The 13,509-nt window shown below is 34.8% G+C and overlaps 1 protein-coding gene across 2 annotated transcripts in view; it reads left to right on the top strand.

Moving 5' to 3' along the window:
• SPOPL (speckle type BTB/POZ protein like) overlaps positions 1-13,092 on the top strand; it is a 65,134-nt gene extending 52,042 nt beyond the window's left edge. For both annotated transcript variants that reach the window (XM_044242557.1, XM_044242556.1), the window contains exons 9-11: positions 6,280-6,422; positions 6,512-6,565; positions 8,785-13,092. In XM_044242557.1, coding sequence (XP_044098492.1) covers positions 6,280-6,422; positions 6,512-6,565; positions 8,785-8,929 — 342 coding nt within the window. In that variant the 3' untranslated portion in view covers positions 8,930-13,092. The remainder of the gene's footprint in view (positions 1-6,279; positions 6,423-6,511; positions 6,566-8,784) is intronic.
• Positions 13,093-13,509: the final 417 nt, after the last annotated feature.

Here is a 13,509-nt window from a genome sequence, read left to right as displayed (position 1 = left end):
TTTAAATTTATAAGTTCTTAAATTTATAAGCTCTTCATATATTTTGGATATTAACCTCTTACTGGATATATCATTTGCGGATATCTTCTCCCATTCTGTAGGTTGCCTTTTAGTTTTGTGGATTGTTTCATTTGCTTTCAGAAGCTTTTTATTTTGATGAAGACCCAGTACTTTACTTTTGCTTGTTTCCTTTGTGTTAGGAGACATATGCAGAAGGAAGTTGCTACAGCCAATGTCAAAGAGGTTACGTATGCCTGTGTTCTCTTCTAGGATTTTTGTGGTTTTAGGTCTCACATTTAGGTCTTTCATTTTGAGTTTATTTTTGTGTACGGTATAAGCTAGTGGTCCGGTTTCATTCTTTTTGCATGTTGCTGTCCAGTTTTCCCAACACAGTTTGTTGAAGAGGCAGTCTTTTTCCCATTGGATGTTCTTTCCTGCTTTGTTGAACATCAGTTGATATATGATTGTGGATACATTTTTGGGTTCTCTGTTCTGTTCCATTGTTCTTTGTGTCTGTTTTTGTGCCAGTACCATACTGCTTTAATTATTACAGCTTGTAATACAACTTGAAGTCCAGAATTGTGAAGCCTCCAGCTTTGCTTTTCTGTTTTAAGGTTGCTTTGGCTATTCAGGGTCTCTTGTAGTCCTGTATTAGTTTTATGATTGATTGTTCTAGCTCTCCAGAGAATGCTATTGATATTTTGATAGGGATTGCATTAAATGTGTAGATTGCTTTGGGTAATAAAACATTTTAACAATATTTGTTCTTCCAGTCCATGAGCATGGAATATATTTCCATTTCTTTGTGCCATCCTAAGTTTTTTCATTAGTGCTTTACATTCTTCAGAGTACAGGTCTTTCACCTCTTTGGTTAGATTTATTCCAAAGTACCTTAATCATTTTTGGTGCAGGTGTAAATGACACTGATTCCTTAATTTCTCCCTCTGCCGCTTCATTATTGGTATATAGAAATACAACAGATGGTTTTATGATGATTTTGTATCCTGAGACTTTACTGAATTCATGCATCAGTTCTAGCAGTTTCTTGGTGGAGTCCCGTCTTCTGCAAATAGGGAAAGTTTTATTACTTCCATGCTGATTTAGATGCCTTTTATTTTTTGTTGTTGTCGTCTCCTTGCCATGGCAGAAACTTCCAGTACTATGTTAGTGAGAGTAGACATCCTTGTCTTCTTGTTCCTTAACATAGGGAAAGTCTCTCGGTTTTTCCCCCAGTGAGGATGATATTAGCTGTGGGGTTTTCATATATGGTCATTGTATGTTGAGATGTGTTCCCTTTAAACCTAATTTTTTAAGGGTTTTTATCAGGAATGCATTTTGTACTTTGTCAAATATCTTTTCTGCACCTATTGAAATGATCATATGGTTCTTATCCTTTCTTTTATTAATGTGATCTGTCATGTTGATAGATTTATGAATACTGAACCAAACTTGCAGCTTGGGAATAAATTCCACTTGATTGTGGTGATGATTTTTTTTAATGTATTGGATTCAGTTTGCTAGGATTTTCATATCTATATTCTTCAGGGATATTGACCTGTAGTACTCCTTTTTAACGGTGTCTTCATCTGGTTTTGGTATCGATAATATTGGCCTCATAGAATGAAAGTGGAAGTTTTCCTTCTTTTTCTATTTTTTAGAATAGTTTGAGAAGAATAGGTATTAACTCTTATTTGAATGGTTGGTAGAATTTGCCTGTGAAGCCATCTCTCTGATCCTGGACTTTTGTTGTTGCAAGTTTTTTGATTACTGATTCATTTCTTTGCTGGTTATCAGTCTCTTCAACTTTTCTATTTATTCCTGTTTTAGTTTGGTGATTATTATGGCAGTTATGTCTTCTGTTCCTGAAAGTAATGGCCTAATGAAGAAGAAGTTATGTAGTGCCCAGGGCCTGGCACTTCCAAGGGCACGTCTCAAGTGTGTTTTGCATGTGGTCCACTGTTGTATTCTGGTCACTCTGTCCTTTAAGCCAGTTGTCCACAAGACTCTCCTTCTTTGCTGGAGGCCATGTTTCATCCCTAATGTAGATGTGGCAGATTTTAACTAGCTATGTTCTGGGCTGTTTATGAAATGGGACCTGACACTGCTTCATCTGGAACTGAGGCCCTGCGAAACTATGGGCAGGGTTTGTGCTGATTTTCTGGAGGAAGGGCCTGCTATGCTGGGACTGACAGAAGCTTGACTGAGAAGGGTGGTCCTGCTGGAGTGCAAGGGAGTGGGGCTTGGTGTTAGCAAGTAAGGCAGCCAATGTGGATGCAGTGCTGGGTCTGTATTTATGCTGAGGGGTGGGGGAGTTAACTGGCACTGACTAGCTCCTTTGTTCTAGGAGAAGTGTCGCTGTGAATGCTTCCTCTCAGGGATGTCCTCAGAGAAGAGCAAATAATGTGACCCTGATGTGTCCCAGACATTCTTCAGATAGCTGTTTCCACACAACCTACCCCTGGGTTCTTTGTCTGCCTTCTCTCCAGGAGCAGGGCATTAACCTCCAAACTCTATCCTAGCCAAGCCCACAGAACTCTAGCCCCACTTATTGCAAGAAGTCATGAAATTCAGGTCCTCTCATTTTACAACCCATCATTTTTGGAGAAACATTCCCTTTTGAACTCCTCTGTGTGCTCCTCTCTCCCTCATCCTTCTCCATGACTGCGACTGCCTCCCCTCTACAGCACCCACAGTCCATTCTCCACTAAGTCAGGTCTCCACACTTCTTACCTTTATCAGTGTGGCCTCTTCTCTCCCTTTAGTTGTGGAGTTTTTTCTTTCAGTCTTCTAGTCTATTCCTGGGGTATTTAGGATAATCTGATAGTTACCTAGTTGTGTTTGTGGGACAGGAGGAGCCTAGAGTCCTTCTACTGTGTTGCCGTATTTCTCTCAAGCTGGAATCTATTAATTTCTTAAAACTACACGTGAACCGTAGCTATCTCAATAAAAATTTAAATTAAAAATGACATTTGCAGTAGCATCAAAAATATTAAATATATACGCATATATCTAGCAAAAGATGTCAAAAGACTGAACTGATAATTACAAGATATTGATAAGTGAAATTCAGGGACTACCTGAATAAATAAAAAGAGAAATTTGGGGGGGCGCCTGGGTGGCTCAGTCGTTAAGCGACTGCCTTTGGCTCAGATCATAATGCCAGGGTCTTGGGATCAAGCCCCATATTGGGGGGTCCCTGCTCAGCGGGAAGCCTCCTCCTTGTCCCACTCCCCCTGCTTGTGTTCCCTATCTCGCTGTGTCTGTCAAATAAATTAAAAAAAACTTTAAAAAAAATTGGTTTTTTGTTCATGGATTAGTAGTCTCAGTATTAAAATTTCAGTTCTTAAAATTCACTAGTAGAACCAACATGTCCTTAGCAGGTTTTTTGGTTTTGTTTTGTTTTTTGACAAGTGGATATAAAATTTACATGCAAGTGCAAGAGCCCAGAACAGTCAGATAACTTTGAAAAAGAGATCAAAGTGAAAGGCTAAAACTACATGATAACAAGTCTTCCTATAAAGCTTCAGGATTTAAGGGGCTCCTGGGTGTCTCAGTCAGTTAAGCGTCTGCCTTTGGCTCAGGTCATGATCCTGGGGTCCCGGGATCAAGCTCTGGCATCAGATTCCCTGCTCAGTAGGGAGCCTGCTTCTCTCTCTCCTGCTGCTCCGCATGCTTATGCTCTCTCCCTCTCCCTCTCTCTCCAATAAATAAAATATTTTTAAAAAGTAAATAAAGCTTCAGGAATTAAGAAGTATATTGGTTACAAGATAGACAACTTACTGGAACAGAATGGGAAGTACAGAAATAGACTGTTACATATATTGATACCTAATTTTTGATAAACGTGAAAAGACAATTCAGTGAAGAAGGAATAGTCTTTTCAACAAGTGATACTAGAACAATTGGATACCTATATTCCTGAAAGAAAAAAAAAATATGAACTTCTTATATGAACTTTAAGCCCAATACAAAAAGTAATGCAAAATGGATTATAAACCTAAAACTTAAAACTTTGAAGAGAAAACATAGGATAAAGTCTTCATAGTCTTGTGTTAGGCAAAGACTTTTGAGCTATCACACCAAAAAACAATACATAAAAGAAAAATTGATAAATTAGGCTTAAGTAAAGTTTTAAAACTTCAGAAAACACATAATGAAAAGATTAGACACAAACTAGGAGAAAATACTTTGCAAAGCATCTATACAGTTAGCAGCTTTTATTCAGAATATAGCTGCTAAAAGACTTTTTTTTTTAAAAGATTTATTTATTTATTTTAGAGAGAGAAAGAGCACATAAGCAGAGGGAGGGGCTGAGGAAGAGAGAGAGGATCTCAAGCAGACTCCTTGCTGAGTGTGGGGCCTGATGTGGAGCTTGATCTCACAACCCTAACATCAGGATGTGAGCCAAAATCAAGAGTTGCCTGCCTAACTGACTGAGCCACCCAGGCACCCCGGCTAAAGGACTTTTGCATTCAAACTATATAAAGAACTGCCAAAATTCAATTATAAGAAAACAATATTTTTTTAAAGGAAATATGTATTTCCTTTTTTTTCTTTTCTTTTTTAAGATTTTATTTGAGAGAGAACTCGAGCCAGGGGAGGCAGGGGAGTGGTTAGAGGGAGAAGCAGACTCCCCTCTGAGCAGGGAGCCTGATTCAGGACTCAGTCCCAGGACCCTGGGATCATGACCTGAGCTGAAGGCTGATGGTTAACTGACTGAGCCATCCAGGTGTCCAACAATGTTATTTCTAAAAATAGAGAAAATATCTGAACAGACATTTTCTCAGTTAATGTCAGTTAACTATTTCAAAAGATACTCAACATCATTAGTTATTAGGGGAAGGTAAATTAAAACCATATGAGTTATTTCTACACATGTATTGTAATAGCTAAGATTACAAAGACCACATTAAGTATGGTCAAGGATGTGTAAGTTAGAACTTTTATACACTCCTGATGGAAATGTAACATGTTACAACCACTTTGAAAGATTGGTGACTTCTTAAAAGTTTCACACCATGTGATCTAGTGAGTCTACTATTTTATCTAAGAGGGGAAAAAAAGCATATTCCCATACAGTGACTTATATGTGAATATTTATAGAAGCTTTATTTGTAATAGCTAAAAACTGGAAACACCCAAATGTTTATCAACAGAGGCATGCAGAAACAAATATGGTATGTCTTTATGCAGTGGAATTTTTTTTTAGCAATAAAAAACATTGAACTGTTGATAAAATAGCAGACATGCATGAATCTCAGAATAAATATTCTGAGTAGAAGAAGCCAGTCAAAAATGAGTACATATTTTATGATTCCATTTATAGAAGACACCAGAAAATGCAAACTACAGCAGTAGAGAGCACATCAGAGGTTTAGCCTGGGGTGGGGTGAAAGGGGAGGAGATTACCAAGAGGTAGGAAGAAACTTTTAGAGATGATGAATATGTTCAGTGTCATGTTTTAATAATGGTTATATGTTATAAACTTACCAAAGTATAAACTTTAAAAATGTGCAGTTTGCCATATATCACTTATACTTCAATAAAGCTGCTAAAGTTGTCATAATAACTAAAGAAGTTATCAAAATTATTTTTTCAGCTTTATAATTCATTCTTCAAGATTGAGCAGTGGCAGCATACAGGTACCTCCTGGTACACTTCGGCATTTAAAATGGAGAAGAGAAATTCACTCATTAAGAGTATTGAGCAAGAAAGATTTTTTTAAAGGAATAAAACTGTTTTAAAAATTGACAGTATGTATTTTGCATAAATTGAAATTTCCTAAAGAAAATTAGTCTTTCTCTTGAATTCATTCAAGAGAATCTTCTTAACATTAATCTTCTTAATATTTATTCAAGAGCATCTTTTAATATTAGGTTAAAATAACTTTGAGGTTTTTTTTTTTTTATTCTCAGTCATGGGGCACCTGCGTGCCTCAGTCCATTAAGCGTCGGCCTTAGGCTCAGGTCTTGATCCTGCAGTCCTAGGATCCAGTCTCATATCAGTCTCTCTGCTCTGTGGGGAGTCTGCTTCTCCCTCTGTCCCCACCCCCCACTCATGCGTGCTCACGCGTGCGCGTGCTTTCTCTGTCTCAAAAATAAATAAATAATTTTTTTTAAAATAAAAGTCTTTTTCTTAATTCTCAGTTCAGAGTATAATGTGCTTTAACTTTATTTTCTAGTTTACAGATACCAAGTGTTTTCTGAATTACAAGTACCAAGTATTTAAAACTTGGTAGTTTGAGTAAATGTTTAATTGTTATGTTTTCCTTTTGGATAGTACGCACTGGAACGGCTGAAGGTCATGTGTGAAGAAGCTTTGTGTAGTAACCTCTCAGTAGAAAATGTTGCTGATACCCTTGTCCTTGCAGATTTGCACAGTGCAGAACAGTTGAAAGCACAAGCCATAGACTTTATTAATAGGTAAGCTATGCCTGTATTTCAGTGGGCATGACACCTTCAACATTTTTTCACCGGACTTTTTTTTAAGTGTGTTTAAATCTTCAATGCAGGTGCAGTGTACTTCGACAGCTTGGGTGTAAAGATGGGAAAAACTGGAACAGCAAGTAAGATGACATCAGTTTCTGACTTAAAGTTGATCTGCATACATGAAATTAAGTGTTTGCATAGCCTTTTGCTCATCTGCATAAGTATGAATCCAGATATTAGTTACATGAAGTAAACTGCCAGTTATTTTAAAAATTAGTAATTTGACTTAGTGGATTCTTGAGGCTATGCTTCCTTGTAGATCAGCTTCTAATGTGAACTGGGATCGAGATTTTAATTTCTTATGCATATATGCTTATAGTATATAACTGAGTCCAGGTATTTCAATGGCTATTGGAGATCTTTTTCCCTGCCCCTTCAGAAAGCATTTCCAAAAATGTGGGAAATACTCATTTTATCCTCTAAGGCATGTTCCTCCAGATTTGCTTAGAAAGTCTTTACATTTGAATGCTCATCTACTGCTTCTTAGGTTAGCCAAGTAACTTAAATCATAGAGTATTTTAGACTAGCTCCTGGTTCAGTTTGTTCTTTCCTTTCTCTGATGAAGCTGTAAGAGGTATGATAGTTGTTACATGTTTTTAAGCCTGGGCCTTCTGAGTATGAACCACTAGAACTTATTATTCCCTTCTTATGTTTTCTTCTCTCATTTTTAGAATGATTTGTCTATGTTTTATAATTTTTCAAAATCAAAGAAGCGTTGATATTGTAAAGAATTTGTTCTGCTTTTGGTTAGTTTTTACCTGTAAACCCTTCAGTTAGTTCCATTTTCACATATTATCAAAAGTTGATATAAGTGAAAAAAGACAGTGTTAGAAACAATAAAATGAGTGTTGACCATTTAATTACTTCCCATTGTTTTCATCTTGACCACTTTTAAGTTACTGGTTGTTCTGTATATTGATTGGTGTGTGATAATATATTATCATCATGGCATTTGATCCTAAAAAATATATTTGAATCAAAAATATGTTTTAGCTGTAAATGATAATTTTGTGATCCTTTGTACTTAGCCACTTTCAAGTTCTAATTGTATTCTGTTAAGAAAATATTACATTGAACAACTTTTTTCCACTGTCAACAAATGCCGGTTTATTTCACATCCCTTCAAGAAGCTGTTGTAGATGCAGATCTTCAATAGATATTTTGTTGAATTAAATAAATGAAAATGCCAGGTATATTGATAGGTATCTTTGTGATTCTGAACAATTAGCTAAAATTATAAACAAAATGACATAGAGGTAATATAATGTCAGGCAAATTTAAAAAGTTGTTTTATTGTTACTAGCTACTGTTTAGTTCCACAAACATTTAGTATTCTTGTGTCGCAAGCACCATGCTAAGGAGTTTCATATAAAAATGATTAGGAAAAATCCTCTCGAGAAATTTATCTATTGATACAAACTAAGTACATGAATATGTTATTATAATGTGGTAAGTAATGTGATAAAGGAAGATATGTACAGGGCACTGGATAAAGGTTGGATGGTTTGGGATGGCTTTCTGGAGATGACTTCTGAGCCTTTAAACATGAATAGGAATTAGTAAAACTGAGAAGGAAATAGCAGGCATTGTGAACAGAAAGGATAGCTCCATCCAAAGTATAGAAGCATGAAGCAGTAGGTGATCATTCAATTAACAGGTATTTATATTTACTATCCAGTAAATACCCTAGGCACTGTGCTTATACAAAGAATATCGTGGTGAACATGATGAATGCTCCCCTGCCTTCATGGGGTTTATAGCTTAGCAGGAGGCAAATTGGAATTAGACAAGTAATTGAAATAAAGTGTAACAATAGATACTATATAACATACCCATCCGAGCATATAGCAAAAGAACCTTACCTAAGCTAGAGGAAGAAAGCCTTTTTGAGGAATTATTGAAAAAATGCCTTAAGTATTAGTAGGAGTTGATAGTATTGAAGTAGAGGGAGAAGAGCAGAGGGCAAAAGTTGGAACTCTAGAGAAAACCTGTGTGTAACAGCCAGGGAAAAGAGCTGTTGAAAGAGCTGATACACAAATGGTAACAATGGGAGTTAGGACTATGGAGAAAACTGTAACATAGCTCCAGAGTATAGAACTTCCAGAAGAATTTAAGAGTTTCTGTTGCAGCATAAAATACCAGTAAGGTGAAGATGGTATTTTCATGAATTCATGGGGCCTAATGACATAGAGAAATGAAGTGTTCAAAACATTTTGAAATTTGTAAGTTTTAAAAATAATAATAATGTGTTTTGAAAAGTACTCTTTAGTAAACATAACATAACTTTATTTTTCAGCCAAGCAGCGGACATAATGGAAACATCGGGGTGGAAGTCCATGATTCAGTCTCACCCTCATTTAGTAGCAGAAGCCTTCCGAGCACTAGCATCTGCACAGTGTCCACAGTTTGGCATTCCACGCAAACGGCTAAAACAGTCCTGAAATCTTCCATGAACTGTAGAAAAATGGAATTGACTTTTACTCCTCCAGGTCCAGAAGGATTCTAATATACAAACCATAAGCAAGAGTTGTTTCTGTTGTCTTGTCCACAGAACAGAAGCTGAAAAAGCATATTGCTTGCATTTCAGGTGGATAATTTATGGTTTATTCTTCAGCTTTAAATTAGACTGATTATACTCTAATTCACTTCAAGGCCTTAAATTATCTTCAGTGACTTCTCTTGTTCATATAATACTTTAATTTTTTTATTGTGCCTTGTCATTTTGACTAAGGCTATGCAGGATTGCACTAGGTCCATAATGCAGTAATATTGATAACTGAAGATATTAAGTTTCAAAAGGATCTTCCATGAGTTTGAGAAAAAAGCAAAATGAATTTTATAGGGTTTGTCCTATGCTGTCTCAAAGTTTAAAACTAGGTTCTTCTTAAAAGCACTTGAATTGGAGATTACTGATAATGTCTCCAGTCTAAGTTCTGTACATATAGGAGAACCTGCTTACCTTCAAGGTAAGTTATGGCAATACACTGCTTCAATTCTAATTTATTTTTCATTTCAGGGGGCAAATATGCAATGAGTTGGCCCAAATTTTTAGTAAAATTTGTGATGTTTGTCTGTGTGTTGACTGTCCAACAAACTGAGAAAAGCATAACAAACTTTTGCTTGTGTTTTTTGTGGATTTATTCAAGTTTACAATGATTGAGAACTGATTGAGGTTAAGATTTCAATAAAAAGAAAGCATGTTTTATGCTGAATTAATTTTTTTAATTTATAGTGACATACATTTATATGAAGAATTCTGTCCGTGTTGAAAGTAAGGATGACCAAATGTAAATTTAAGGAGTGGGCCAATTAAGAAAGATATAATGCACTTTTAATGTGTAACTTTTGTATGCTAAATGGTACATATATTTTTTTTTGTTTTTGAGGGAATTAATAAGTATAATTAATTGTGTCTTAACTTTTGAAAGCATTTTTTAAGAACAATGGAGGCAATTGGGATGTTTGTGATAATAGATAAGAACGATAGCCTTGATTGTAGTTAAATTGGTTTAAATTTCAGATATTTATTATTGAATTTATTCCTGTCTTATCACACTTTGGAGAAGGCAACTGAATAAACAAATCCTGGATACTCTACTCTCCTCCTGAAAACAGTGAACTTATATTATTTGCAGACTAAAGGAGAGAGCCCTTAGAAATATGTCAGGCCACACTCTGAACCTTTTTTCCCCCCTAGCTTTCTCCTTTCTGTTTCAGTTACTGTACTAACATTGTGGATGATATTGAAATTCTGCATAATGTGAACAGGATAAACTATTTATAAACTGCTTTTCATGGGCCAGTTCTTTATTATAAATGAATTTAGCTTTAAACACATACACATGTTCAGTGTTTGGATAGCTCTGTTCACAGTGGAGTCTGTTCTGGTGCATTATCCCAGAGAAGTAGGAGTGATCAGTGGCAAGTCACTGCATCTGATTTTCTGTGATAGTGACAGTATGCTTCGTAGGCAAGATTTATACTTGACCACAAGGGAAAAAGTGTCACTGGAAAAAAAAAAACACATATACTTATATATTCACATACATACTTTATTCCCCAGATTAAAATTTGTATGATATGTTTAATTTTTGAATTTAGGACAAAAGGAGAAAAATGAAGCCTGAGGATTTAAAATAGATTTCGTTTTTGTTATCTCTTTGTTAGGTAGTCACTGAAGCAATTTTAATATATAAAGAGTGATTCATACTTACATTAAGCAAGCACTGTCAAATAAGCATTTGTTAACCCACAACAAACTGTAGTTTGAAAAGATCATATTTTCAGATAGCTTCATTTTTTTCTGTGTAGTTTAATGGGAATCTTTCTTATGTTAACTTATATTTGAAATTGGAAAAAATCCCTTGGGATAGAAGGATTCTTACATGTTATTGGACTCCAACCTGTGTAAGAATACTATAGGGAGTAGAACCTCGCTTCCTTAACCAGATTGAATCCATTAAATTTACAATGTACAAATTTTATACACACAACATACATATACACATTAAGATTTTAATATTTTTCCAAGGTCTTAAAACAAAATTCCTCAGGCTGTAGAACCTTGTTTTCAAAAAAAAAAAAAAGTACTGGTGTGTCCATTTATATCAAATATGCACAGGCTCATTGTGAATTAATTCAATGCTTATATGTACATTTCTAACGATAGTGACTTCAGTAATAACACCCATATAATGAACACTGCAGCTTGCTCCTACCTACTTACTTTAGTGTTTATTGCAGATCTTAAGGTTTTTATTATAAAGTTGTTTTTTGGTTTTGTTCTAAGTTTGGTAGCACATTTTGTACCAAAAACGTCAAACACTGTGCTGTGAGGAGATACACATTTGTAGAAATGTCCACTTTTCAGATTATATAATGCCTACCATTATACTAACAGAATCATATCATAGTTGATTTATTTTTTTTATTTATTATGGGGGATTTTTTTTTTTTGGTCTTGTGGGTTCTTGAGGCAATGGAAAAAAAGGTGTATTCTGATGTGAGTGCTCTAATAGCCTTTTTATTTTTTCATTTTGAAACTACACACATTGTTTTCAGTAGGGACAGAATCTGTCTGTCCTGAACAATTTTGCCTTTTATTAGCCTGCTCTTGTTTCCCTTTTGTCACCTAAACAGAGCTTTCCTTAGAAAAGTAGTGACTGGTTTTAAATGTTGTTACATGTTATCAAAGTAACCATTGGAGAGGTGTTCATTAGCTTGAGATACAGAAATACTGTATTTGTGCCTTTTTTGTTTTTAAATTTTAACATACATTGGTATTTAGAGCACAAATATGAAGGTGCCATAATGTTATGGCTTGCCATTGTTACCTCCTTGAATATTCATGTGTCATTGTCTTGAAATAGTAATTGGAGAACCATGCATGTATTGTGTCATCTGGGTGTGTGTGTGTGTGTGTGTACACGTACTTGTGTTTGCCTGGACTTGCGTGTGGTATGTTCAGAAGAGTGAATTTCTGAAAATAGGACTCAGTTAAATGTTGAAAATTCAGGTTAGTTGAAATATTTCATTAAATGAGCTTTATTTTGGGGGGCAGTTGATAGAAAATTATAATTTTCAAAAATGTGACCATTTACTGCATGATGAAATGTGAAAACAGTGCCTTTTTAGGACATCAAGTTTAAAGTTAAGTTTTAAAATATTCACAAAGATATCTTAAAAACTTGTCATGAACATTATTAGCTTATTTTTAAACTAGACCTACGTTAGAATTTAAATTGCCAAAAGCATAATTACTGATTTATTTTCCCATTTAAGTTCTGTGCATAAATGTAAAACCTAAGTAAAAGTTTTTATTAAAATGTGGCTCATACATGCTACCCAGTGTTACTAAATTAGAACACTAGAGACTTCAGTAAATTGTTTTGTTAAAATCCAACTCAACAAGCTTTCTTCCTAGCAAGGTTTTTGAAAGATGAATTATTCTGACGTGGACATTCTTGCTCTTTGATGGATAAAATAAAAATATTCAGTGTATTCTTGCAAAAGAAGGTGGATGAGTGGGCTTTACTGTTTTCAGATTATAAAAACAGCACTTTCAGCACATAAGAGTATTTTTTTTTGTAAACCTCTTTTATACAAATTATGAGCTCTACTTTAAGTGTTCATGGAATGATGTCAATTTTAGATCTAGTTGAACAAATATTGAGTGCCTATCATATGCAAGACTCCTCTTCACTAGGAATGAAATCACCACACCGTGTCTTCTGTTTGCAGTATGTGGACTTTATGTTTAAAAAGAAATTCTTATATTTAAATCTTTTTCTGTTTGTTAGAGTTTATCGTTGTATACTGTAACCCAGTTATTTTCACATCCAGTTTTTTAGAATGAAGATATAACTTAAGTGAGTCCCATTTTTGAAAATAAAATTCTGCTAAAATTATTTAAAAATTAATTCTGGGGGAAATTGATTTTCAAGATTCAAATGTGTAAAGACTTATATGAACTTTTCAGCCTCATTTTTAATCAGCTGATGTTAATGATGAGATACATACTTTTTTGTATCTTGTTGCTGAAAATATTTTTTGCATTTCAGCACGTTGAGTTAAAATAAAGTTGTTACTACTTATTCAGAATTAATTGGTTTATTTTGTGTTTATTTGAAAATAAGAACTCTTTCATTTTCAGTTCCTATGATGTTTTGCAAAAGAGCCATGTGTTTGATGTAGTAACTTTAAATTATGCATAGTAGTTAATTCTCCTACATAGGAAAACTAGTATTTTTTGGAACCTACTAAAGACTTATTCCTTAACTGTGAGTTATACCTATATTTGCTTTTATGTATACATTATCAATATTAGAAGATTTATGCTAATGTCCTGTAGCTTTAATGTAGTATTTAAAGATCACCTCTCCACTGGTCCTCCTGTTCCTTCTTCATTATTAACAGACAACTTAATTATTTGCTGCCATCAATAGACAGAATTGGGGCAATGCATTCCTGGCCTCATTTAGTAACAGTAACACAATTAGTGCATAAAAATTGTGGCCAAAGT

This window comes from Neovison vison, chromosome 3 (assembly GCF_020171115.1).
Source record: "Neovison vison isolate M4711 chromosome 3, ASM_NN_V1, whole genome shotgun sequence".
NCBI lineage: Eukaryota > Metazoa > Chordata > Mammalia > Carnivora > Mustelidae > Neogale > Neogale vison.
The sequence above is the reverse complement of the archived record's forward strand: the minus strand, read 5'-3'. Positions and strand labels throughout refer to the sequence as shown.